The 23867-nt window shown below is 36.4% G+C and overlaps 1 protein-coding gene across 5 annotated transcripts in view; it reads right to left on the reverse strand.

Annotated features, from left to right (window-relative positions):
• lrp1bb (low density lipoprotein receptor-related protein 1Bb) overlaps nucleotides 1-23587 on the reverse strand; it is a 311011-nt gene extending 287424 nt beyond the window's left edge. For 4 of the 5 annotated variants that reach the window (XM_028023582.1, XM_028023580.1, XM_028023579.1 and 1 more), the window contains exon 1: nucleotides 23148-23587. In XM_028023582.1, coding sequence (XP_027879383.1) covers nucleotides 23148-23238 — 91 coding nt within the window. In that variant the 5' untranslated portion in view covers nucleotides 23239-23587. The remainder of the gene's footprint in view (nucleotides 1-23147) is intronic. The other variant, XM_028023581.1, reaches the window with a different exon arrangement.
• Between the last annotated feature and the right edge of the window lie 280 nt (nucleotides 23588-23867).

Genomic DNA, 23867 nt, shown 5'->3' on the forward strand with positions numbered 1-23867 from the left:
AGAAAAACATAATAGAATCCATTTCTCCTATTGGCCATCTATGCGCGCGCACACACACAGACTGCTTCTAATTAGATGGTCAGCACCTCGTACTGACTCCTGCCCAGGAAGGACTTTTGCTCAACATAGGCAACCACATAAGAGCAACAGTTTTTGCAACCAAATGCCGATTTGGTTGCAAAAACGATTTTAGTTTGACTAATGTGCTTTATAACTTTCAGCATTTTTTAAAGTTCCTACTAAAATTTTTGTTTTGCTTTTACAGCATGCCTGGGATTTGTCAAGTATCCCACTTTGGCAGGATATGAAATGGGACGGTAATGAGTTAAAAGAGGTTTTCTAAAGTTGAACTTCACCCATTCCCCATTCCCTCTCAAATTAAGACCAGGTTTTTGAACCCGAAATTAACTAGTAAGGCCTCTTTCTTTTAATTCCTGAAACCAACAAATATTTGATGAATGTTAGAGCTAATTCAGTTTAAATTGTATTTTGGCCATTAAATATATCTTATAAAACTTTTTATTTTAGCTGTTGAAGTAGTTATTTTTTGCCAAATTAAATTGATAAGAAACATTTATTTTCAGTCAAGTTATTTACTAATACACTGTTTTTTATTATCTTATACACACTCTTCAGCTATGTATCTAGATATCTGCTAACTTAATAAGTAAGTAAAACATGACTTGACTTTTTCAAAGATTAAACTTTTAAAATAAAAAGCTCTATCAACATTGGTACTTGTTGCAGATCTTTTTGCCTTTTGTTTAACTGGGGATTTCCCCCCCAGAATTCCAGTGGTATGATGCTTAAGGTTGCACTTGCAGCACTAAGATTACTGATCTGTCTTATCTGCAATTCCTTTTTGAAAAGTATCCACACAATATATTGTGTGATGTTTAGGTCAGGGAACCTCACAGGCTATTATAAAACGAGGATGTTTGCTTGCAGAATATTCAGGTATTTATTGTAATCCATTTTTCTATTTACCAGCAAAATATTTCCTGTGCCACTGGCTCCCTCACAATCCCAATATAATATTGATCCAGTTAGAAAAGTGTCTGTTATATGAAATTGTGCACCCATTCTGTGTCCTGACTTACCCTTGCTCTTGGCAGCAGAATTTACACAGATTATTTTAATGTCATCGCTACACAAGGATCTCTTCCGAAGTACTGAACAATAATTATGTTCTCTCTTGCACGACTAGTGTGAAAAGCTTGTTTTCCAGAGCAATATCAAAAATGTTTTCAAAACAATGTTCTCTCTTATTTATCATCAATGTAACAGATGGCACCAGTTTTTTTAATGCTCTTGAGAACATTTCCGTCTTACATACAGAAACTGCTATTTTAAACGCTTTGGTTATTGCCTTCTCGTGCTGTGCTGGCATCAATTATTTACAGCCCAAGATTCTCAGCTCAAAGTCATCCCTGGCTGTTGATATTTGTTCTTAAAATTTATATACTTTTTTTTAACTGCATCACTTTGCATTTCCCTCCAGTGATTTGGAGAAAATCAGTCTTAAGTATTAAACTGTTAATTGGACCTCTTCAAAAATCCTATAAGACAACTGATTTCTTAGGATAGGCCTACTCAAGCTTTTGGGTGGTGCTCATTTCTTTATCACCAACTCAAATCAGCAACACATGCCATGTCAAATTCCCGAACATACCCAAAGTAGTTTGGTGCTATGCTAAAAATACATTCCCAGTCTATTCACTGTGGTATCTGAAAGAATCTGCAACTAAGCTAGGCATCCTTTTCAAATGTAAATTGCTTAATTAACTTCATTTTCATAACCATCTGGCATACTGTGAAAGTGGTTCAGTTTGTGTTTACCACTTGTCCCTTAAATATATTTCTGATTTATTTAATCTTTCTATAACAGGTCATAATTCTTTAATTTAAACATTGCTCATGAAACTTTGCTTCACTCACTATCCTGAGTTTGTTTGTGGCAGCACTATGTTGCAGTTTAGATCTCTATATGTTTTAGCTAAAGCTAGCACTTCTGGACCATTGGATAAACATGAATGTTTCTTTTGTTTCAAGATACATATCTGATAAATTATTAGTTTTTTGGTTTTTTTTTACTCACCATTGTTCGTCTCTTTTAGATGTTACAGCCTGAGTAGGTGTATGGGAGAGGCCGGCCCAGCATTTCCTGCTTAAATGGTTGTATGATGTCACTGATTACATCTCTGGGTTCTACCAAATGGAGGGTTTTCTATTTTTGTTTTATTTTTGCTTTTCTTTAAAGTAACCTTTTGAGTTGCCCTCTATCACATGTTTAATTTTGCAGACCATTTAGTTATGTAGATGAGTTTGTAAATTAGATTATTAATCTGATTCATATTTCTTTGTTGAGATTTTGTTTGATTTGTCCTGTTCTATTTTGGTATGGTCTAATGAGGTGCAGGTGTGTTGCCAGTTTGGTAAAATACCAGTAAGACTTCAGATGCTTGACATAGATGTCAGAGACTAATGTCAAGCATATTGACATTAGTCAATTGTTTAGCATAAATTGACTAATAAATTATAAATAATTAAGAAGCATAAATTTTAAAGTTTATGCTAAACAATAAAATTCACCAGAAGAACCAGAAACTGGCAGCTGATACTATTTTCTATCTCATACATACACACAGCTCTATTCATACATCTATCAATGGGAATTGCAACTTCAGTTGATTATTTAATGACATTATGTTTTTTTTTTTTTTTTTAGAGGTATTAAACATAGACTGTGATTTCATGTGCAACACCCTCACAGGGCTGCAGCTTTTAAATGCCTTACAAAACTGAAAAATAACAGTAGTAGTGTGCATGGGATCAAACACCACACCAATGAACGTTCATCAATTTGCATCCAAAAAGTGCTTGTTAGTTCTGATAATACTGAAAATTAGTCATAATGCAGTGCCCTTCTGAAATACTTACTAGTATGAAACCCGATTACCCAAACATTTCACTCAGGAAACATTCATCAACAAATAAAGTGACAAAAATGTTTTTTCTACAAATGCATGATTGACTCATTTCGAACAGTATTAGCAGAAGCAAGGTCTAAATTGCATCTGACAAGGTCAATTCTGGAAAAGGCGATGCTCTTGGAGCTTCTTAGTGATACTGTAACCACGGAGATAAGCAGCATATCACGTGAGGATTGTCTCGAGAGACAGATGCTGGAGCTTGACCTTTGATAGCTCTGTCAGGGAGATGGGTGTGACAGCAGAGAGATTCAAAAACTAGAGCTGAAGGAAAATGCAGGCAGCCCAAAAATCTGGACTGTTTCTCCATCATCACAGATTCCAGTGAGCTGTTAGGCGTTGTCTTAGCACACTGCTATGAACATTAGATCAGAGCAAAAAGGTAAATATGAGTCAGACCCAAAGATCTTGGTTGGCAGAACAAGACAGAGGTCAAAAGGAGAGTATCTAAAATGAGATCTGTCATGTCATGCTTGCCACAGCTGATGTGACAGCCCTTGAAGATGCACTTTTCACCACACTCCTTTGACTATTTTTAGAATACATGTTTTCAAGCACATTTTTGAGCTTCAGAAAAAAAGAAATCTGGCACAGCTGACAAGAAGATGCACATGCCTACACTGTTAATAGGCTGCTTTGGTGAGCAGGATCTCTGGAGAGGTCACATAGTTATAGAAGCAACTTGTCAGGTAATTTTTACCTGCGTAGCAGAGATCATGAGAGGAGTCACATAGCCAATTACAGTCAGAGCAGAGCCTTGTGACATTAATTCACTTAAGACAGACCAGGCTTGATTGTTGTGCAATCTCAGAGGTTAATAACAGGGGGCAAAATGTAATTGCGCCACATCTGATTGAGCCAGTATCATGAGCCACAGGATGAAACAATTTAGGAACAGCATCAAAATCAACATCCTGTTATAACTGCCAATATAATCATTGGGCATGGCACTGGGGGGTCTTGATAAAAATGCAAATAGGTCAATATATTTATAGATTTTTGAGTGTTTGTGACTTATCTGCTGTAATTCAATAAATTAAATGACTGGTCATCACAAACGAGGTTTCCTTCCTCTGAAACAGAAAATCTTAGAATGATACAATAAATATTATATAATAAATATTCCAACATTCCATTAATGGAGCTTTTTCTCGGTGATTATGTGAAAATCAAATTGGAATGTTGTCTAAACATGTTATGTCTGTATGGTTTCTCAAAGGTAAGTTCCAGCAACAAGAGTTAGTGGTACGTAGTTTTGTTCCTTCTGCTTTTAATATAGTGTTGTCATCAAGCAAACATTTACTGTAAAAAAAGTAAATCACAAATTTATGTATGCTGTATGGATTGTTCTTAAAAAGATAATATATTGAATTTCTCCAGAAGATTTTTATTTATATCTAACAGCAATGCAATATTGTTGCCAAGTTAGATAAGACATTGAAATAAAATAACTTGATAACTCTGCTGTTTAGATGTTAGTTTTAACCAAAAGCAGTAAGACACTGTACCAACAAAAAACTGGATGTTTTCTGTAATCTTTTAAGGGGTATTAAAATTGTCCAAGTTTGCCACATTTTTAGTCTACGTTTCATTCAAATTTAGATCAGCCATAATTTCGAGTAGCCAGAAATCAAAATCACCTTTTTTCGTTTTATGATTGCAGATTTTTTTCTATAGTTCTTTATCATGAATATCTCCTGTTTTATCTTTTATTACATACAAAGTGACTTATCATAATTCGAAGAGATGTGGCATCTCATCAGGATTAACATGCATCAAGCAGATTTTAAAAGAAAAATGCTGACATTAACTCCTGTTTGAACATCAATGTGGGCTGAACTGCAGACAATCACATTTCAAAAGAAAAAACTCCTGTGACACCAAACAGGCCTTGTACATTCTGTTGCTTTGAACAAGCTGCCCATGCATAATGCAGATCAACATAAATGTCACCTCGGCATGAAGGCTCCCATCACCCAACGTTGATAAAGCATTTCAGAAAGACGGTTGCACTTTCTCAGTGCAGTGTCACATCCCTAAATTACCTTTAATCACACTAGTCTACTTCAATAGTCCTCTGAGTTTGATCCGCTGGCAGCTATTAATTTGTTGGCCAGAGATTAAAAGAGAGACAGAAGGAGAGAGGAAAGATGGTTAGGCATACAAAGAGTGCATACTGAAACAATAATAACCGTAGCTAAGTGAGATGCAGTAATAATTTCACACAGAATAACCATCAAAGTACGAAGTGTTTAAGATAATTATTCCCATAGCAGCAGACTTAAAAATAAGATGTTAAAGTTATGATTATATTAAGTCAATCAACATGAAAGAATTTGTTTTTTAATTAAAAAGCATGTAGCACACCTGATGCTGTTGTAATGTCATTCCATGTATGACCGAATGTCCAAGTCCAACAGTATAGTCCAATGGTTGGTGATAATCTCAAGTCATTTTAATAATCTTGTTTTACTAGTATTGTAAAATATCTCTTATATTGTCCAAATGTGTTTCCTTTGATGGACAAAACATGACAGGTCAGAAGGCCGGCAAAACAAGACATTTTTTTTCATTCATTATTTTACAAGGTCATAAAAAGACACAGCTGAACAAAGTAGGTACTTAATGCATGTCACTTTGACCTCGGGTGTTTACTTAGAACTTGCATCCATTACTCCATGATGACTGTGACGAGAGAGCTAATGTTTTTCCCAATAGCTAAACACTAGCCTGTGACCTTTACTTGATTATTTACTGCCAATGAGAGACCACCACCCACTGCATGTAGCTCAATTTACACCTCATTAAGACACAGAAACACAGATATACACTGACTAAATCTGAATTGCATTGTGATTTTTACATATTTTACCACATGTGGCACAAGTTTTTGACTATAATCCCAGCTCAAAAATCTGTTAGGTAGTGATGTTTTTTTTTTTTTTTGGCCATATCAGCCTCTTCTTGATGCTTTACTGTACCACTCCTTTATTCTTGTCCCATTTGTCTGGTGATTACAGTAGATGAGCCTCTGCTCTGGTAAAATCCATTAGTTCATTAAAAGACAGATGTGATGCTCAAAGTTAGACATTTTCAATTTCAATAAAACAATGCTGCACTATTTATAAGCTGCAGAGGCTTTGTCTGTTGCTATTGAGTAGCATATAATACCAGCCTGTCACATGTCCCCCACTATATTATACTGTAGTAACTGTTTAAACTGCAGGGCAATTTCCCATAAAAAAGAAGAGCTAAAAATGTTACATGATCAAATAAAATTATGTCCAAAATGTTCAATAAAAGATTAAAACAGGGATATTTGGTTAAGTCCCTAACTACTGTACATTTATACTTCTAAATTTAAATGTTGGTTTTATCTTAAAAAGATAAGAAGTAACAACCTTTTTCTATTATTTTGCAATAAAAAAAATAATTAAATTCCCTTAGCCAGAGTCCAAAACTAAATCTGACAAGAAATCTGTGCGATTGCCAGAGGAGAGCCATATACTACAGATGTCCGCACAAGCTGAGATATTTGAAGAACTTTGGCAATGAAAAATTGCTATGTTCCCTTTTTCCAAAATTCTGGAACTTAACTACAGTTTGCTTCAGCAAAGAATTAGTTTGGGCTGTACACAACTGTGCAAACAGTTTATTGGACCTTTATTTGTAGATGGACTTATCAGATTAAAGGTAGAAAAACTATTGAAATTATTTTATCTATTTTTTTTTACATCAGAAAAGCCTGTCATTTTAACACAGGGTTGTAGAGTTGTTCTATTAAATCTACTAGATATTTATGTTATTATGTTTTTTTTGAACACCAGTGTCTGTGTTTAACATCAGTCAAACGGTTTTCCTGGTTTCTAATATTGTCACAAAATACGAATGCTCGCCTATCCCAATTTGTTCAGCTTCTAAATATGTGGTTGTGGATGCTTAGAAAAACTGGGTGACCCATAATGCAACACAAGTATCATTAAAAAGAAACATAAAAAAAAATATTTAAAAATCCAATCATTGTTCAAGATGAAAAAAATGATCTTCACTGTTTAATGTGCAGAAGGCCACAGGAGCAATCGCAAGAAAGTATTATCTAAGAAAAACATATTTCATATCTGAAGTCCAAAAGGATTTTGATTTCCCTGGGGTTTTGTTCTTACAAAGGGCTGCTTCAGGGGGCAGTGGATCTTATCAGGTACTGAGCAACAGGAGAAACCTGTGACAGCTGACACATTGCAGCCGCTTAATTTCTCTTTTCTGTTATGGAGCAATGAAGGACATCACTAAAACAAGAATGCAGAGACTGCTGGCATCCTTAACAAGTCGACGCATTCTAGCGGGGGGCCATGACTTGAGCTTGAGAGCACTGCTCTAATCGTATCAAAGTCTCCTACAAACAAACATGGGTGAACTGTGATTGATGGGAGAGCAGTTAATACGACTCCAATCTAACACTAGGGGAGGGAGAGAGCAGGGAACCAGAGATCAATAGCAGCTCGGAAGCATGTTGGAAAATCATAGTGAATCAGATTGATGACAGCTGGTGGTGATGTATTTTCTAATCTAATTTTTACACAAAGTAACCCAGTGATAGTGCTGCCACAAAACTGAACTCAATCCACAGGAGTAAACACTATCCAAGCAGCTAAAAGTGAACTATGTGGTTTTCTGCAGTAGGTGTGATTGTGGGCTGTCATACGGTTTTATCTATTATTTTCAATTCATGCACAGTGCTACGAAAGTACATTCAATTATTCATCCCTCATGGCAGACTAACAAATATTTCAGGGCCAAAAACCTCTTTGTGGCAACTGCAGGCCTTGAACACACACTTAGAGAATGCTCCAAATTGATACTTAAAGAACAAGCTAAGACTATGTCTTTATAACACCCTGTAATTCTTGATGGACCCACATTTCAATGTCTCCACTCCTCTGCTTTGCACATGGGCGTTAAAAATGATGCCAAGGACTTTTGTTGTTTCACACTATTTAACTGAAGAGTAACACTAATTGGTCTGCCAGGGACGGTAGACCTAACACAGACATTTATTGCTGTGTTAAGACTTAATTTTTATATGTGTATTTTCTCTCTGTATGTTGATGTTTGCCTTAAACAGGTTTATGGAAAGGTTCTAATCTACTGTAGTATACATGAACATAACACATTTGATCTGCAAGAACTCCCCTTCTCTGGGTTATGTCAACATGACCTTGCTGGATCTTTAGGATCTGCTTACAGTAGCCTCTTAACCTACACAATTGGTGTCCCTCAATCAGCAAGATACTAATATTTTTTAATTATCCTAAAGTGTTATACTCAAAAATATCAGTATGTAGCAAAACCCTTTAAATATTTATTATCTTGGATGCTTATTGAATAACCAGTGGGTACTCCACCTTAAATGTTGATTGTGGAAAATCTAGTCCAAAAAAAATAATGAATTTTTCTTGTCTTTGTAAAATGACATCAGTCTATTGGGACATCTTCTTTTCAGCACATTTAGGTGCCAGGCTTTACAGCAAGAAACATTTTCTGTTTTCATTATTCTTCAGTTTTTTAAGTTGGTGGCTTGAGAAAAGGAGATACATAAATAAGCACAAGACCTATGTCAATGAAAGACATTAGCTAGCATGTAAATGTTTACCAATAGACACTGAAGCGATGTACAATAAAATTAAACATGTTTCTATTATTATTATTATTTATCTATGAATATTTTTCCAAGATTAATCTAGTGCAGCATCACCAACTGGCCTTAGGTTTGTCAGCTGAATGAAGCTTGTTGGGGGATGGATGAATCCCTCCCCTGTTCTGGTTTTCTGAGCCAAGTCTGCATGATGGGGCACTGAGCCCTCGCTCTGTGCCAGGTGGCAGCTGGGAGAGAGACCCCAGCCAGGCTTCGGCAGCCCTCTCTCTGGTCCTCTGGCCACCGTCGTTGCCACTTGGGGGATTCGAACACCTCAACACGACTACTTCTGACCAATCTGTAGGTCAGAAGTGCTGGCAGCAAGCTCTTTTGTGTATTTGTGCCTGTGGGTGTGCGTGTGCAGACTTTTCATATTTGAGTCACAAAGCAGTTTTTAACTTAGAAATTGACTATTAAAGGAGCACCTCAAATATATTCAACTATCAGCACAACATCCCAACACACGGGAGACACTTGATTATAAATTAATATTAAACTACAATGTGATGACAAAGCTTAGTTGGGAAGAATAAGAAACTAAAGAATCATTTCAAAACAATTCATTTTTGAATTATTACTTAATTCCCTGTGTTTGAAATTTGCTTAAGGAATTGAAACATTCAACAGAAAGACATTTGTAGAAGGGTACTTTTTATTCTACTCTTCATTTAGTGGAAGTAATCCATATCTGCAAAAGATATTCCAAATGTAACCTGATTTTTGCTCAAATACCTAGACTACATTGTTGACACTTGGTGGCATTATCACCACTTATTTATTATCAAATCTTCTCATATAACTAGATTTTTTGTCCAACAAAAAACATTGTCTTTCATATTTATTGTAAGGATGTCGACTTTACCACTCACCAGAAATACTATCTAGGTTTGACATTTATCAACAAAAGTAACATCTAAGTAATTATAGTATCAAAAAATAAAAGAATATCTCCCAATGTATCTGTCTTTTTGTTTACCAAGCCTTCTCCAACAATCCTCCTGGAAAGAAAATCGTTCATTCTGTATTGATCAGTTGGAGACAGGCACCACAAACCTTAGCATGTTTATTAGTTGGGCTGTCACCAATTTATGACAGAAGCAGGATTTGATCAAATATTAAAGACTTCCTTGAAATAGGCTTTTAGCTAAAGTGTGAGGGAATAAAAGGGAAGTATACCTGTTGGTCATGCTTAATATTTAACACTGTTCAACCTGGAAGAGTGCAAGGAACACAAACGGGTATGGGAGAAATGGTTCTTGAAGCTGCATTATAAGTTGTGTGTGTGTGTTGGCTATGGTAAGTCAAGTGAACAATTTCTAAATTTGAAAAGAAAAGAAGTAGGAATATAAAGGAATGCAAAATGGTAATAACGTTCCTTCTTTAGTACGCCTAGGATTATGTACATTTGGTAATACCAGCTTTAATATGATAAAGACCACACTTGATAAAACCCCAAATATAGGAAAAAACAATCTAATGACACAGCATATTTATTTTTCAGTTGTATAACAGTTATTTGTAATCTGCAAGTTATTCTTCAACCTTACAAACTCCAACATAACTCTCTCTAAATAATGTTAAGGTTTTCATGTGTGTACAGTCAAAATTGAATGAAGGAACTCTTCAGTTAAATTCAGCAGGAATAATATATTTTTAATCAAGGAAAAAGGGGCAACTTTGAAGCATAGAAGTGGCAGCATCATGTTTACTACAGTTCTGCCAAGGGGAAGGGACCAAAATCCCAGCAAACATTGTGAGAAGCTTATGGATGAACACTCAAACAATTGGATCCAAGTCATACAATTTAAAAATGCATTTCTACCACATGAGAAAAAAAAGTTCTCCTTTTTGTTTAAATAAAAGAAACAAAAATACTTTTGGTAATTCTATCCATGACTACATGGAAAAAAACTGTTTCTCTACAGAGTATGTAAATATTTTGTTTCTTTACAAAAAGAGATAAAATACAGAAGAGAACTTGCATCCTCAATGGCAAAGTATAAATGTAATGGAAGCAGAATATATAGCTAAAAGTGAATATCTGCTACACTGAATATGTGCATGATGTGCACACAACAATATGCACAGGTTAGCTCCTCGGGGTGCTGCCATCATCCAGCTCGCCGCTAACTCTTTCAAACTGACAAACCAATAGCAGAAGGAGAGTCTTCCACCCTTTGAGACATTTGAAGAAAGGTTTGCTTAACCCAGACCTTCCAGCTGAATACCAACTTTAACCTTTACTATTGCACTATGTCCCTTGTTGAATGCTCAGTTAGTTATTTTGTTTGAATTGTCTTGGTGGGCATATTTGTACTGTACATGTGCAAGGCTGTTTCCTTTTCACAAAGCAGGTTACTTACACAACTTATAAAAGAGACATATATTTCTATTAGCCTTTTTTCATATTTTATCGCAATATAACCACAGCTTTATGTTTTGGATTTTGGATTTAATGTATTTTGGATGTAATGTCACACGCCATCACAACATTGTTATGGCAGTGTTATGCTTTTCTTGGAACACGGGAAATGTGGTCAGATAAGCAGAAGATTAATGGAGCTAAATACAAGGCTATTTTTTTTATGAAGTCTAGTTACAGGCTGAAACAGAAGACTGGGGTAAAGGCTCACTTTCTAGAAGGAGAGCAATACTTGTGTCTTTTATGCGTGTATTTGCAAGAAGTTTCTGGCTGTAAAATGACAAATTGCAAAAAGGCAATGTTTGAGTCCAATGTTGCATCTAAAATATTTGATATCTGAGAACCTCTCAAATAATTATTACAACAAACATTCTTTGTTTCCTCAAAGAAAAAAAAAGATATGTTTAGCATTTTAAAATATGTAGCATCTTAAAAAAAATCTATTTTGAAACTCTTATCAGCTGGGTGGAAAAAAATTATCACGCCTTCCATTTAGTAATCAATGATGTAAGTCAATTTACAGCAACAGACTGTAAACACCCCAAGCCTATCCATTACTGATTCGATTGTGACCCGTTAAGACAGTGGGAGAGGATATTAAATTTGACACCATCACAAATCTAACAGCTACTTTCAATATCTTCTTTCAGTTGGACTCAGCACAGCTTCATCAGGACACAGTAAAACACAAGAAAAAACAGGTAGGGGCTGATTCAGAGATTCCTTCTTTAGCTTGCGGCCACGCTTCACCTTTGCCCAGAGAAGGATGTAAGAGCTCAATGTCAGCAACACTCAGCTGACATCACCAGAGAGACGTGTCAGCTGTTTCAATGTCTTTTCACAGTGCATAAAAGGCTGGATGTCATTCTGCAAAAACGCTGCCTAAGCAGTTACCTCAATAAAAAAATAAATCCCAAGATGGGATTTCATCGTGCCTTGTGCAATGTTTGAAGTTTTTCTAGGCAAACATTCAGGTTTGGCTGGAGAGTTCAGTCTGCTTTGGTGCAGCTGAAGAGCTTAGAAGTAGTTCTGACTGCTTGTCTAGTTTTACAGCCAAGACAAACTTGAAATGCAAGAGTCAATAAGAATGCACCTGAAATCCATGCATAGAAGCCAACAGCAGCACAAGCCAGAGCACAATGCTGACTGGTGCATCATCTCCAGTTGGAACCACCGTCTCATGCAGTCCTCAACCCAGTTTTACCTGGAATCTGCATGCGTTTTATTCAATTAGTGAGTGAAGACAGATTAGCCTGGAGACTGTGTGGACCTTTTTTCACGTCTTGAGGATTACCTACTGCTGATGTGGACACTTTTGCTGCCATGTCGGAACAGGATGTGGGCAGAAAACCGAGCTAGAGACCTTGCAGCTGGCAGGCCCATTTTCAGGTTGTGGTGTAGGGGGAAAAGGCGTTAAACAGCTGTGAAAATAGAGGGCAGTCCCACCTTTGAAGGCCACCTATTAGTCTTTACCAAACAGTTTCCCCTTTAAAACCAGAACTGGATCTTTTCAGTGAGCTGCAAAGAATGTTGGCACCCCTTGTGCTCTCTGATTTTCCTTCTGATAGGTATATGTTTGAGTAAAATGAACATTGTTCTTTTATTCTACGAACTACTGACAACATGTTTCTGAAATTCCAAGCAAAAATGTAGTATTTATTTGCAGAAAATGAGAAATGGTCAAAATAACGAAAAAGATGCAGTGCTTTCAGACCTCAAATAATGCAAAGAAAGCAAGTTCATTTAGAAACTACAATACTAATGTTTTAACTCGGAGAGTTCAGAAATCAATATTTGGTGGAATAATCATGAGGTCAATGGGGTTCATTGCAGTAGTTTCTTAATTTTTTTCCAGAGCTGTACATATACACAATTCCAGTATTCCACAAGTTTGGTATCATAATTATAAGAGAAAACATCCTGAAGCAAATGTTTGTGCATGGTGAGAACTTTATGTAATCCCCAATTGACTGGTATCACAGATTTTGTTTTTTGTATTTAACTAATAGACTCAATTGGTATTTTAACAATTATTTTCCTAGTTCTTTTGGGACAGGGCTTCTTTCTGTCTTTATTCTTTTTAGAATACACAAGTCAAAAGAATGATTCATCCAGGCTTATGCTCATTAGTTGGAAACATGTACTTTACTATTTCACTGCTTTGCTGTCTCTGAACATTTGATTGGTGAAAATATTTCAAGTCTGTTAGGCCAGTAGGCTTATTTCCAGGATCTATCAGGCCTGTATTTTCTTTCTTTTTTTTCTGCCAAACTCCTACTACAATTTTTTTAAATCTGTGCTACATCTGATAATCTGAAATGGAAATCATTCATCAAGGAGACTAAAGATTTCTGTACTTACTGATGTAAACTCCCTTTCTGCTCCTATTCTGCTAAACCAAACTTAGACCCAGGTTGAGCATTTGACCAAGTCAGAGATAAATCTCTGATAACAGTTTAAGCTTCATCAGCTTGACCTATGACTATTTTGCTAAAACCCTTCCTGTGACTTTGTCCAGTGGCAGTGGAGGAAAGTGGAGGAGAAGGAGATTTTAAGACTGCTTCTCCCCTTGCAAGGCACTGAGAGTTCCTTGCAGAAATATTCCAATCCTTTTAAATCACCATATTCTGCCACATTTCAATTGCTTGTTGAAATGTGATGCTTTCGTTTTGTTTTGTCTTTGTTTTAAGCCAACACTTGCTGAACATGTCCTGTGTTCTGTTGTCCAAATAATTCAATTTACACTTTTATGTCCAAAAACATTATCTCAGTAGTCCTGGACTTAAATGTCACACATTGTCCTTGGAAAACTTTAGTGTGGCCTTCAGGCCTTTCTTGGAAAACAAAGGTTTCTTCTGTGCTTACCTTCCAAAAGATTAATACCTGAGCAGTTTTTTTTACTGTTCAAAAATTCACTTTTATATAAACCCCCTGCCATAGGTCTTCCAAATTATATGTTAAGGTTTTTGAGGGGTGTTTTAGAATCTTGCAGTTTATTCCCAGGTTGAACATACAGTGACATGTTGTTGTCTTTCATCTTTAGACTATTTTCACATCAGAATGCCTGCAAAATCGGAATGTCTGATTTTAAATAATCTTTAAATCCCTCTGTAAATACTTCGGTGTTCAGTAGGAACACACCAAAACTAAAAGTTTAAACATTTAAATAGGGCAAATTTTTTTGAAAATGCAGTTATAATGTGCTAAATATGTGCACCGTTTTAAAATTGTAGTCTGGTTATCATTAAAATTTGCCAATGCCGGCGGAGGAAGTCATTTAGTCTGTGTTGGCCACACTTCTAAATATTGAACTAACATTAACAGCCATATTGTTTGGCTTGACACGTCTCTGTTTGCAGTCAGGGATGATTGCTTGCAGGTCAGGCAATTTCCAGTAAGCTTCATAGTATTGAACTAGTTCATTACATATATCACGGCCAAACGTTAGCAACTGGTTAAAATAAAAAAATAAAAAACTTTACCCAATCGCTTAAGCACTGTTTATACAGCAAATTCACAGCCAATACCATGTCAACAAATTTCTCCAAAAAATGTCGATTCAATCAAGCATACAGACTCCACCAGAGTCCATGTCTTCAGCAAGCAACTGTTTTCTAATAGCTGAGGCTCCAGACCCTATGTGTGAAGCCAAGCATAGAACAAAAAACAGTTTTTTTACCCAGCTAAATAAATGAGGGCGTCCTAATTTATTTCTAACCAAAAATCAATTTTGTTACATTTTATAGGGAAATATGAAATGTTTGTTCTGAATTTAACAGTATGGCTAAATTTATATTTATATTGGGACACCCCACAATAGCCTTTGTGCAGGGTGGGTGTCCAATTGAATATCATGGTTTCTTTTTAAGTCAGTGTGATTTTAGAATCTTTATCTTCTCCCTGAAGTCACATTCCCTCCACCCACGTAGTCAACCTTTCCTCCTGCCTGCAGCTGACTGCCACACCCACCTGTTTCCAAATCCCCCAGCAGCCCAGCAGCCATCCATTCTTGGGTTTTTGTCTTTTCTAGTAGCATATGCTGCTCAGATCTAGCCCCCCCAGCAACTGCTTTTGTTTCTGTACTTTTCTGCCTCTCTGACCACCTTTATTTCTCATATTAGTTCAATACAATCACTGAACTTGCCTGCCAGGTTTCTGTCTTGACCGGGTTCATTTAACTGCTGTGCCTGTGTGAAATAATCTATTTAATAAATCCACACTTGGAGGGCAGACCCGCAGACTACGCTTTTACATTACATGTGATCACCAATTCAGTAAAATTCTGATGTATTAATAAGTGAAAACTGAAATGGGAGATGCACCTTGCAGTCCTTAAACGTCCTCCGTCACTAATTAAAGCTGTACTGCAGCTGCTGTCTGATTCAGAGTGCTTGTTTTCTAATGAGGTTCCACCAAAAATCATGAGCTGGAACAGCTTGCTCACAGTTTGAAAAATTAATAATAGAATATTTCAGTGACAACCACAAGCAGCCCTAGTAATATTCAAGTTAAAGCTCTTTTCCCTTGGGCTGGCTTGCCATAAACAATTCTCTTTAACAGATTCCTCTCTTCTATCCTGATTACTTGCCCTTACTATCTCAGCCGAGCTTTCATGATTCAGACAGTGACTCTGAACTTTTCTGCCAGCGCAACGCTACAGCATCAGGAATTCTACCTTTCCGTTTTAAGCCTACAATGCTGCTTGTGAAGCAGTATGGAAAGCTGAGGTTAAACCCTATTAGGGTTCTCAAAAGGCAACTAAAATCTGTCCTGGCCAGGCATACATAGGCTACTAAAAGGATTAAATGATCACAGCTTTATTCACCCTCTGCCTCATTTTTATACGCATACATGCTGTGAACATCCCCATGTTCCTCCACAAGCTATGCTTGGTTTGGCAACAGCTTCAGTGCTGTTAACCAGTTCAGTTGAAATAAAATATTTATTGGCTGTCTATCAGTTCAATTCAGTTTATTTATACAGCAACAATTCACAGCAACCACCTTCTCCCACATTTCTCCCACCAAAAAAGTTAATTAAATCCAATGATACAGACTCAGTTAATTTCATCCAATCCAAACTGATCGTAATTATTAAACAACCCAGTCAATTTCAGTTTATTATTCAAATTAGTAAATAAAACAAAAAAGTCATATTGTATTAAGAGATTAACAGCAAAAAAATATCTTGCTAAGCAAACAGACCAATCATGTTCAGTTCAGATTTCAGTTTTTTATCACTTAAGCTCATCATGCACAGCAACACAACCATGCAAAAGGAAAAATGTTCTTGACTATCATTACACTCACTTCAAAAACAAAGCAAACTCTTGCTGGTTCTTTAGAAGAAAGGAGGTAGTGTAAAAGTCAAGTGCTGCAGATCAAATGCATTTGATTTTGAAGGTTTGGTCTACAGCTAGCCAAGAAGAAAAGTATTCAGTAATGACCTTAGAGAAGCAATTTTAGCAGACTGCTAATCAGTGAAGGGTTATAAGGCCATTTTCAAACAATTTGAAGTTCAGGAGTCTACAAGTGAGAAACATTTAACAATTGCCAATAATTACTATTCTTTCCTGGAGAGAACATCCCACATAATTCACCTCAGGGACAGAGCATTTGGTTTTCAGAGAAACTGCAAAAAAGACAAGAGCTCCATCTCAGACTCTGCAGGCCTCAGTTAGAATTATAAATCTTAAACCATCCAGAACCAGAAATCCAGAACCATCAGAAGAACAAAACTGAACAAGTTTTGCTCGTTTGTAAGGGTTGCCTGGAGAAAACCTCTTCCTTTTAAAATGAATTTGGCAACACAATGATCGCAAAGTTACTTTTTAAATAACCAGAGACATTTTAGAACAATGTCCTTTGGACACATGACACATGCTTGGTAAAAAGCAAAAAAGTATTTAGCATAAATCTGTCATACCAACTGTCAAGTGAAAGTGCTGGAGGTATGTTGAAATGAGTTTGTTTTGCCATCAAGGGAATGAAGTACTATAGAGTCAATGAGGTGATAGTGGATTCATAACTACTCTAGAATCACAGGTGACATTTGGCCCAAACTTGGTCACAGAAGAAAATTGTTGAACATAAGAATTGGCTTTAATACATCCACAATAATGTGAGATGTTGATAGTCAATCAGATCACAACTGTTTAAGGTTATTATTCCTGACAATGACTTTACATGCGATAGAAGAATGTACACTTGGAAAGTTTTAAACTACAACCTAAAAAAAGTTCAACGTTATACCTCTAAAGAACACAGCCACCACCAAAAACGTTGGGCAAGAAATGTAAAGAAATTCATTCAAGTAAGTTTACCAATATTAAATAGGTCAGTTGAACTTAAGGTAACCTAAAATTAGTCTACTTTGTTTTGATATTATCAGCAAGAACTAGAAATAACTGCATCTGCTGTAAACCTAAATCTTTTTTTTTTTTTTACAATTAATCTAGTAATTTCGAGATCTTAATTTTAAGATTTCTGATTCAAATGTTGAAAAGCCCAGCAATCTGGTGTAATGGAGAACATTTATGTTGTTGATAAATGACAGATGTATTTATGGGGGAGAAAAGGCAAAAAAGAAAAAAACTGCAACTCAAATTGTAGGGAATCAAAATCAGTTCAAAACCATCTAAAAAAAGAATAAATCAGGACCACAAAAATATTTAATTTGGCCAAGAAGGTTGTAATCTGTGCAAAATTACCTGGAAAAAGGTCAGTAATGCCTACTGAGTGACTTCAGACCTCAATGTTTGTCTTTAATATGGAAATACACAATGCTAATAAATGTTAAAAACAGAGAAATAAATAATTATTAATATAGATTACCTACTATATAGAAAAATCATTCTTTTGTTCCCAATATTCAACTCCTTTTGTTGTGTTCTCATGCACAGAATATATAATTACAGAGTACTGTTACTCTGTTAAGAAATATAAAATTACACAAACAAGTTATTCCAAACACACAAGATGAAGCAGGAATGCAATTCATATGCAGATGTATTTAAATTGCATATACATCTGCATTTGAATGAATGTGTGATTAGCTAATGGACATCGAGGTGTGCTGGTCGTTGTACAGACTGTGAGGTCCTCCATTTTACTCTTTAATATTTCACACACTAGACAGATAGGTAGATAACAACTATTAATTTGTTTGACAGATCCTGATTTAATGTGTGAAATTAAAGGACCTAACATATTTTGCAGGGACATAGCTGACTCATTCACTAAGCATTATCCATATTCTAATATAGCCTATTTGTTCTTTTTCTTATCTTGGTAAATGGAAGTGCTGAAGTGGTTCATATCGAACTCTGGACAATAATAGGATATTAAAAACAAAATGAAACTCATTTTTTTGCAATTAAGAAGGAACAATAGAAAAATCTGCCTCTCTTTTGTATTTCATTTTTCATTCCATCGATTGCTCCACACCACCCTCTAACTATACGAGTCTACAATATTGCTGAACATTAATCCTGAAAATGCAGTTTTGCTGTATTTCATTTGTAACACTAAAGAGTAAAGATGAAAACTATCTGCAGGTGAATCTGAGCACTAAATGATAGCACTCATCCTGATTTTGTCTCAACCAATGCACATTTAAAACGCACAGTTACTTACATACCCTTCGTGCGATCGTATCTCACTATCTCACTTAATTAGCTCCTGAAGGCACTTTTACCTGCATTAGTGAGTGGACATATCTGTGCCTTTCACAACACTATCAACTTTTAAATAGGCTATACATTACAAACAACCTTGAGCTGTTTGAGCTTGGTGATGCTTATCTGCCACTGAGGTCACTGCATGACATCCCGAGTATTTAGATGTTTTTTCCTTAAGGAAAAAAGCTGAAAAAAGAAGGAAGTACAACAGTGTTGTCAAATTCCTCAAGCTGTTCTTTGTGTCTGATCAGCGGTTTTCTGACACAACAGCCAGGCCAGGTCGACCAGCTCAATGTTAGATGGACACGAGTGATAAGTAGGGAAACAGAGAGGAAGCATTTATTGGAGACAATGCCATTCAAACATTAAACTCTAGAAATGCTTTTAATTCATTCAGAGATAACCACTACTCACCACTTGGCATTCAATGCAAAATGGTCACAACTGCACTGAAATAAATTAATTTCAAACTAATTAGACTGACAACCACTTTTTGTGTTAAAAAAAGAAATTCCATTATCAGTACTGTGCAAATACAAGATGTTTCATTTGTTCTTGGTGCGAATGGAGCAGGACAGCTGATAGTGATTCATCCCAGGTTCTATTGTAGTGTGTTTGAATCTAATAGTTCTCAATGTAACAGTTGTGTATATATATATTTTTTTACTTTCAGTCAAAACTAGGTGCCTCCACTCCTTTCAACACTGCTGAAGAGCTGAAAGAGGCAAATCCATCTTTTCATTTCATGCACCGAGAGAAGCACGGAGTGTTTGTCTTGCCTACTGTGATTGCAAAGCAATCTCTAAGTCCCTGTTTTCCAAGCTGTGTTGAAGGAGGCATTTGTGACAGTTTCTCAACAGGCAGAGCGGCCTCGCCACACTGTGCTCGGCTGGAGAATGTAAAGGAGGGTAAGCTATAGGTAAGACATCATTACAAGGATGATCTTTGAGTTTAAGTTCTGACTTGAAATAATGCCAAATACACTGCGCTGTAGGTGTACATGTAAATGTGTTGGTCAAGTTAAATAAAGTGTACACCTTTTTTAAATTTAAAACAAGAAAATAAAAGCGTGAATACTGACATTAAAGTCCTCAGTGGAGTAGAGGCACAATATGGGAATATTAATTAATGTTAATTATATTTTTTACATATAATCTTAAGATGTTGTTGCAACATTGAAATATTTCATTTTTAATGTGATTTTTTTTTAAATATATTGTCTCCGAATGTCTGGCACTCCTTCATAGCCCTGCTCTCAAGTGATACAGGGATAACATATTTTTGGTCAAATCTTTAGTTAATAAAATTTAGCTGAGTTATATCATCTTAAAATTATAAAGTTACTTATATTTTTCAGATCCATAACAATGGTCTGACTTGCCAAATCAACTGATTTTAGTGCATAGATGCTATAGATTTTATTTTTTTTATACATGGGAGTTTAGAGTCAAAGTAGAAATGTACTTAAGTCATGTAATTCAATTATGAATTTTGGTGGTTATTAAACCTCCTTAAAATGATCATCTATGACAAAACACTTTGAGGAAGCACTACTTGAATGAAGATTTTTTATTTTTTAACAATTGCTGAGCAGCCTTTTAATTGTCCCCTTTTAAAGTTATAAATCTTTTCAGTTTTAGAATAAAACCCATACCCGTTTTGTCTGACCCACAATGGGTCAGATAAAACATCAAGTGAAGCCTATGTGAATTCTCAAGGATTCTTGTGTCATCACAGTGATAAACCAGTCTGTTTTTAAAAAAAAAAAAAAAAAACCTCAAGCATACTACCAAGTATATAAATACAAGTGCCTGTTTTTGTTATACCCATCACTCCCTCCTGCCCTCAGCCTCAAAGGATGTCAGGATCACTTAATTAGGTCAAATATTTAGAAGAGTTGCAGCATTATAACATCAAGGTCACTAAACTGAACTAAGGGCAAAATAGCATGCTCTAAATTTAACTAACTTCTGGTAAATGGATAATTAAAAAGATTAACTTTATGATTATTAGATTGTTTAAAAAAATTACAGAAGATTACAAAGGAAGAAAAATATTTTTTATTAATTGGACCTACATTTAAAGTTTGACCAAAGCAGTATACAAATCTCCTGAAATTCTATTTATGGATTTTGGCTTTGGTAGTGATGCACCAATATGGGTTTTCCATGCCAAGATCGAGATCTAATTTTCATTTAGATCTGACTAATTTACTGTAAATGTTGACTAAAGGCAATGTTTTCCCTAGGACTACAAAAAGGTTTGAACAAAATGTGCTGCCGGTTATATGATAGAGGTAGTGATTTTGGATTCAGAAAAAAAAAAAAAGGAATGACCAGATCATTCCCATTCCTAAAGTAAGGCATGCGTTCTTAACCTTTACCTGGTTTTTACTAAACAAAAATGTTAATGAAAGGGTATGGGGTTGATTGTGCAGTTATTTGTTTTATGTATATAATAAAAAGGCAAATGAATTAGATCTTTCAGTATTTAATTTGCAGGTTCACTGATAAATCAACTGAAAATTAGTCGTTACTTGTTTGGTGCACTTATAATTTTAATATGTCAGCCCAAGATTATTAGTGGCCCCTCCACATCTGCTTCCCCCCTTACAATACTCCACTGAAGTGGAGGTTGTTAATTTAATTTAAATCTTGTTAATAACTTAGCAGTATGCTATTGGCCCTTACTTTTAGGGTTATAAATCTTGTATCAGAATTAAGCACCATAAGTACCTGTCTATGAATATGGGAGATAACACAAGCTGGGGGATGCAGAATTGAACTGTGCTCTGCAAAAAATAGATGCCGATGTCGAGCAAAGCTGGTGTGATTTTGGTTGCGTATTTCTTCAATTATCCTCAAAGATCTTTTGGGTAGCAAAGAGATTTCTGTCAAGTTCACAGTTTGTTCTTTTAAAACCACGTTCATAGGACCTATCGTTTATTCAGGTTAACTATAAATATCTTTCACCATTCAATCTCCGAAAAAATTATTCCAACATACAGATATAAGGGAAGCGTGGTATTTGTTGTCACACTGTAATATTATAGGCATCAAAGGTCATTTTGTGGTCACATAAAAAATTGAAGTGGGGAGGTGCTTTGTCATTTTTATGGGTAAGAGTAATTTTTCATGCCTTTGTTTTTGGATTTAAGGCAGACACAATAATAACCCTTTAAAACTGCAGCAAAATGCTGAAGGTAAAATCTTCAATTTAAATCAAGTTTTTCATTGACAAGCTAAAGCCATGTAGTAGCTATCTTAAAGAAGTGCTGATAAAAGAAGAATGTGTTATCAGTATTTCTGGCTTTGCATGTTGTTTGTTTAATTTCAGTTCTCACACAGAGTAATTCATAATAAAATACAAAACAGATAGCTGGTTTAACTTCATATAGTCAAAGTGCATTATTTTGCATCCTTTCAACTTTTTAATGAATAGAAAGTTACATGTAGAAATTCCAATTTGTTACTGAATTTCCATTGATAACTATGACCAAACTCAACCTGCAATGGGTCTGGTTACAAAGTTTAAAGAGTCGATTTGTTGGCTAAGTGCGCATCACTGTTATCAATTGCAAAAATGCAAAAATAAAGATACTTATTTGGAGTCCTGCGCCTGGAGCTTTGATTTACTGACGGGACTGTCAAAGATGAATAATTCATGCGAGAGTAAAAGAGTGACAAACGGCCCCGGTCTGCTACCGTTTACTTAAACTTCAAATATCAGACACCATTCTGTTCTAATAAGCTCCTAAAAAAGGGGGGCTCGCTGCAATAAGCTCCTTCTAGGTTCTGCCGCGCTCTGTGGAGCTGACCGCACAAACCACCGTCCTATCAAATCCGTTCTGGTGCGATGTTCAAGGATCCCACGGCAAAGATCCAAGCTACAACTCGGATAGATGTAAAAAAATCCTCTCCGGCTCAGGGGATCTTTTTTTCCCTTCACCTGCTGCATTGTAGGATATAGCTACGCTGCGCACCTGCAGTCACAGATAGGCTACCGAATCCTGTCCTGGCTCCTTATGGCTGTTCCTGGAAAAGCTCAAACACAGCAAAAGCTGTGTCAAATGCACATCCAGCGAGTTCTTATTATACAGGTGGCATTGTTATTTCGGATCAAGCAATGCAACGTGTCATTTTAAAGATCCTAAATATTCCAGGAAAGAATGACACGTTGGGGAGGAAAGGATGAGAAGCATCTCTCTTTTTTTGTTGTAATAAACTGTTTAGGATACAGGACGGGTGCATTTTAAAAACGTGTTAATATCCAGCAACTACCCAACATTTAGAAGCAGTGTACCAACAGAAGACTAGGGGTGCCAAGTTTCATCGGACTGCGCATCGTGGTTCTGCTCCGGCTTACCTTTCTCCCCGTCGGACACCTTCGAGGGCTCGGCGCACGGAAATAATCCGGAGGAAAGGGCGAGAAAGGCGATAAGGAAAAACTCCGACATGTTTCCGGAGAGCGGGCTATACAAGTAGCCACGGTGCTTCTCCCGCTCCTGTTCCTGGTCCGGGTCCAGTCTCCCCCTCCACCACCAACCCGGTTGACGAGCGCCGTTATCCGGTGATGTCCGGCGGAACCAGTGCGCAGAACGGTGCGGCTCCCTGACACATGCACACCGCCGCTCTGAGCAGCGAACAGACGCACCGGAGGGATGAGAGTGAGAGAGGCAGGGAGGACGAGAAGGAAGAGGAAGGGGGACAGCTGGGTGAGGGAGGGAGGCAAGAGCAAAGAGGAGTACGTTTCCTGTCTTTTCTCAATGATTTAATGCCGTCAAGGTGACGCAGCTCGTTGCACATTAATCATATAGTTTTGCTCTGGAGAGAGATGATTTGGTGTCGTTATCAGGAGCTAAGGCTCAGATGGGGGTCCTAAAGAATGAGGGGCACAAAAATAGGAAAGAATAAAAAATAAAAGTACGATTTAAGATTTTTAACACTAAGAAAGTTTAGCATGATCATAACGGGATGCATTCCTCTTAAATACACAAGTCCTTCCTTCTCCCTTTGGTAAATTGTTTTAGTTACAAAAAGTCATCATCCATTCAATCTTCCGCGGTTCACCTTGACAGGTCGTCAG

This window comes from Xiphophorus couchianus, chromosome 7 (genome assembly GCF_001444195.1).
Source record: "Xiphophorus couchianus chromosome 7, X_couchianus-1.0, whole genome shotgun sequence".
Lineage (NCBI taxonomy): Eukaryota > Metazoa > Chordata > Actinopteri > Cyprinodontiformes > Poeciliidae > Xiphophorus > Xiphophorus couchianus.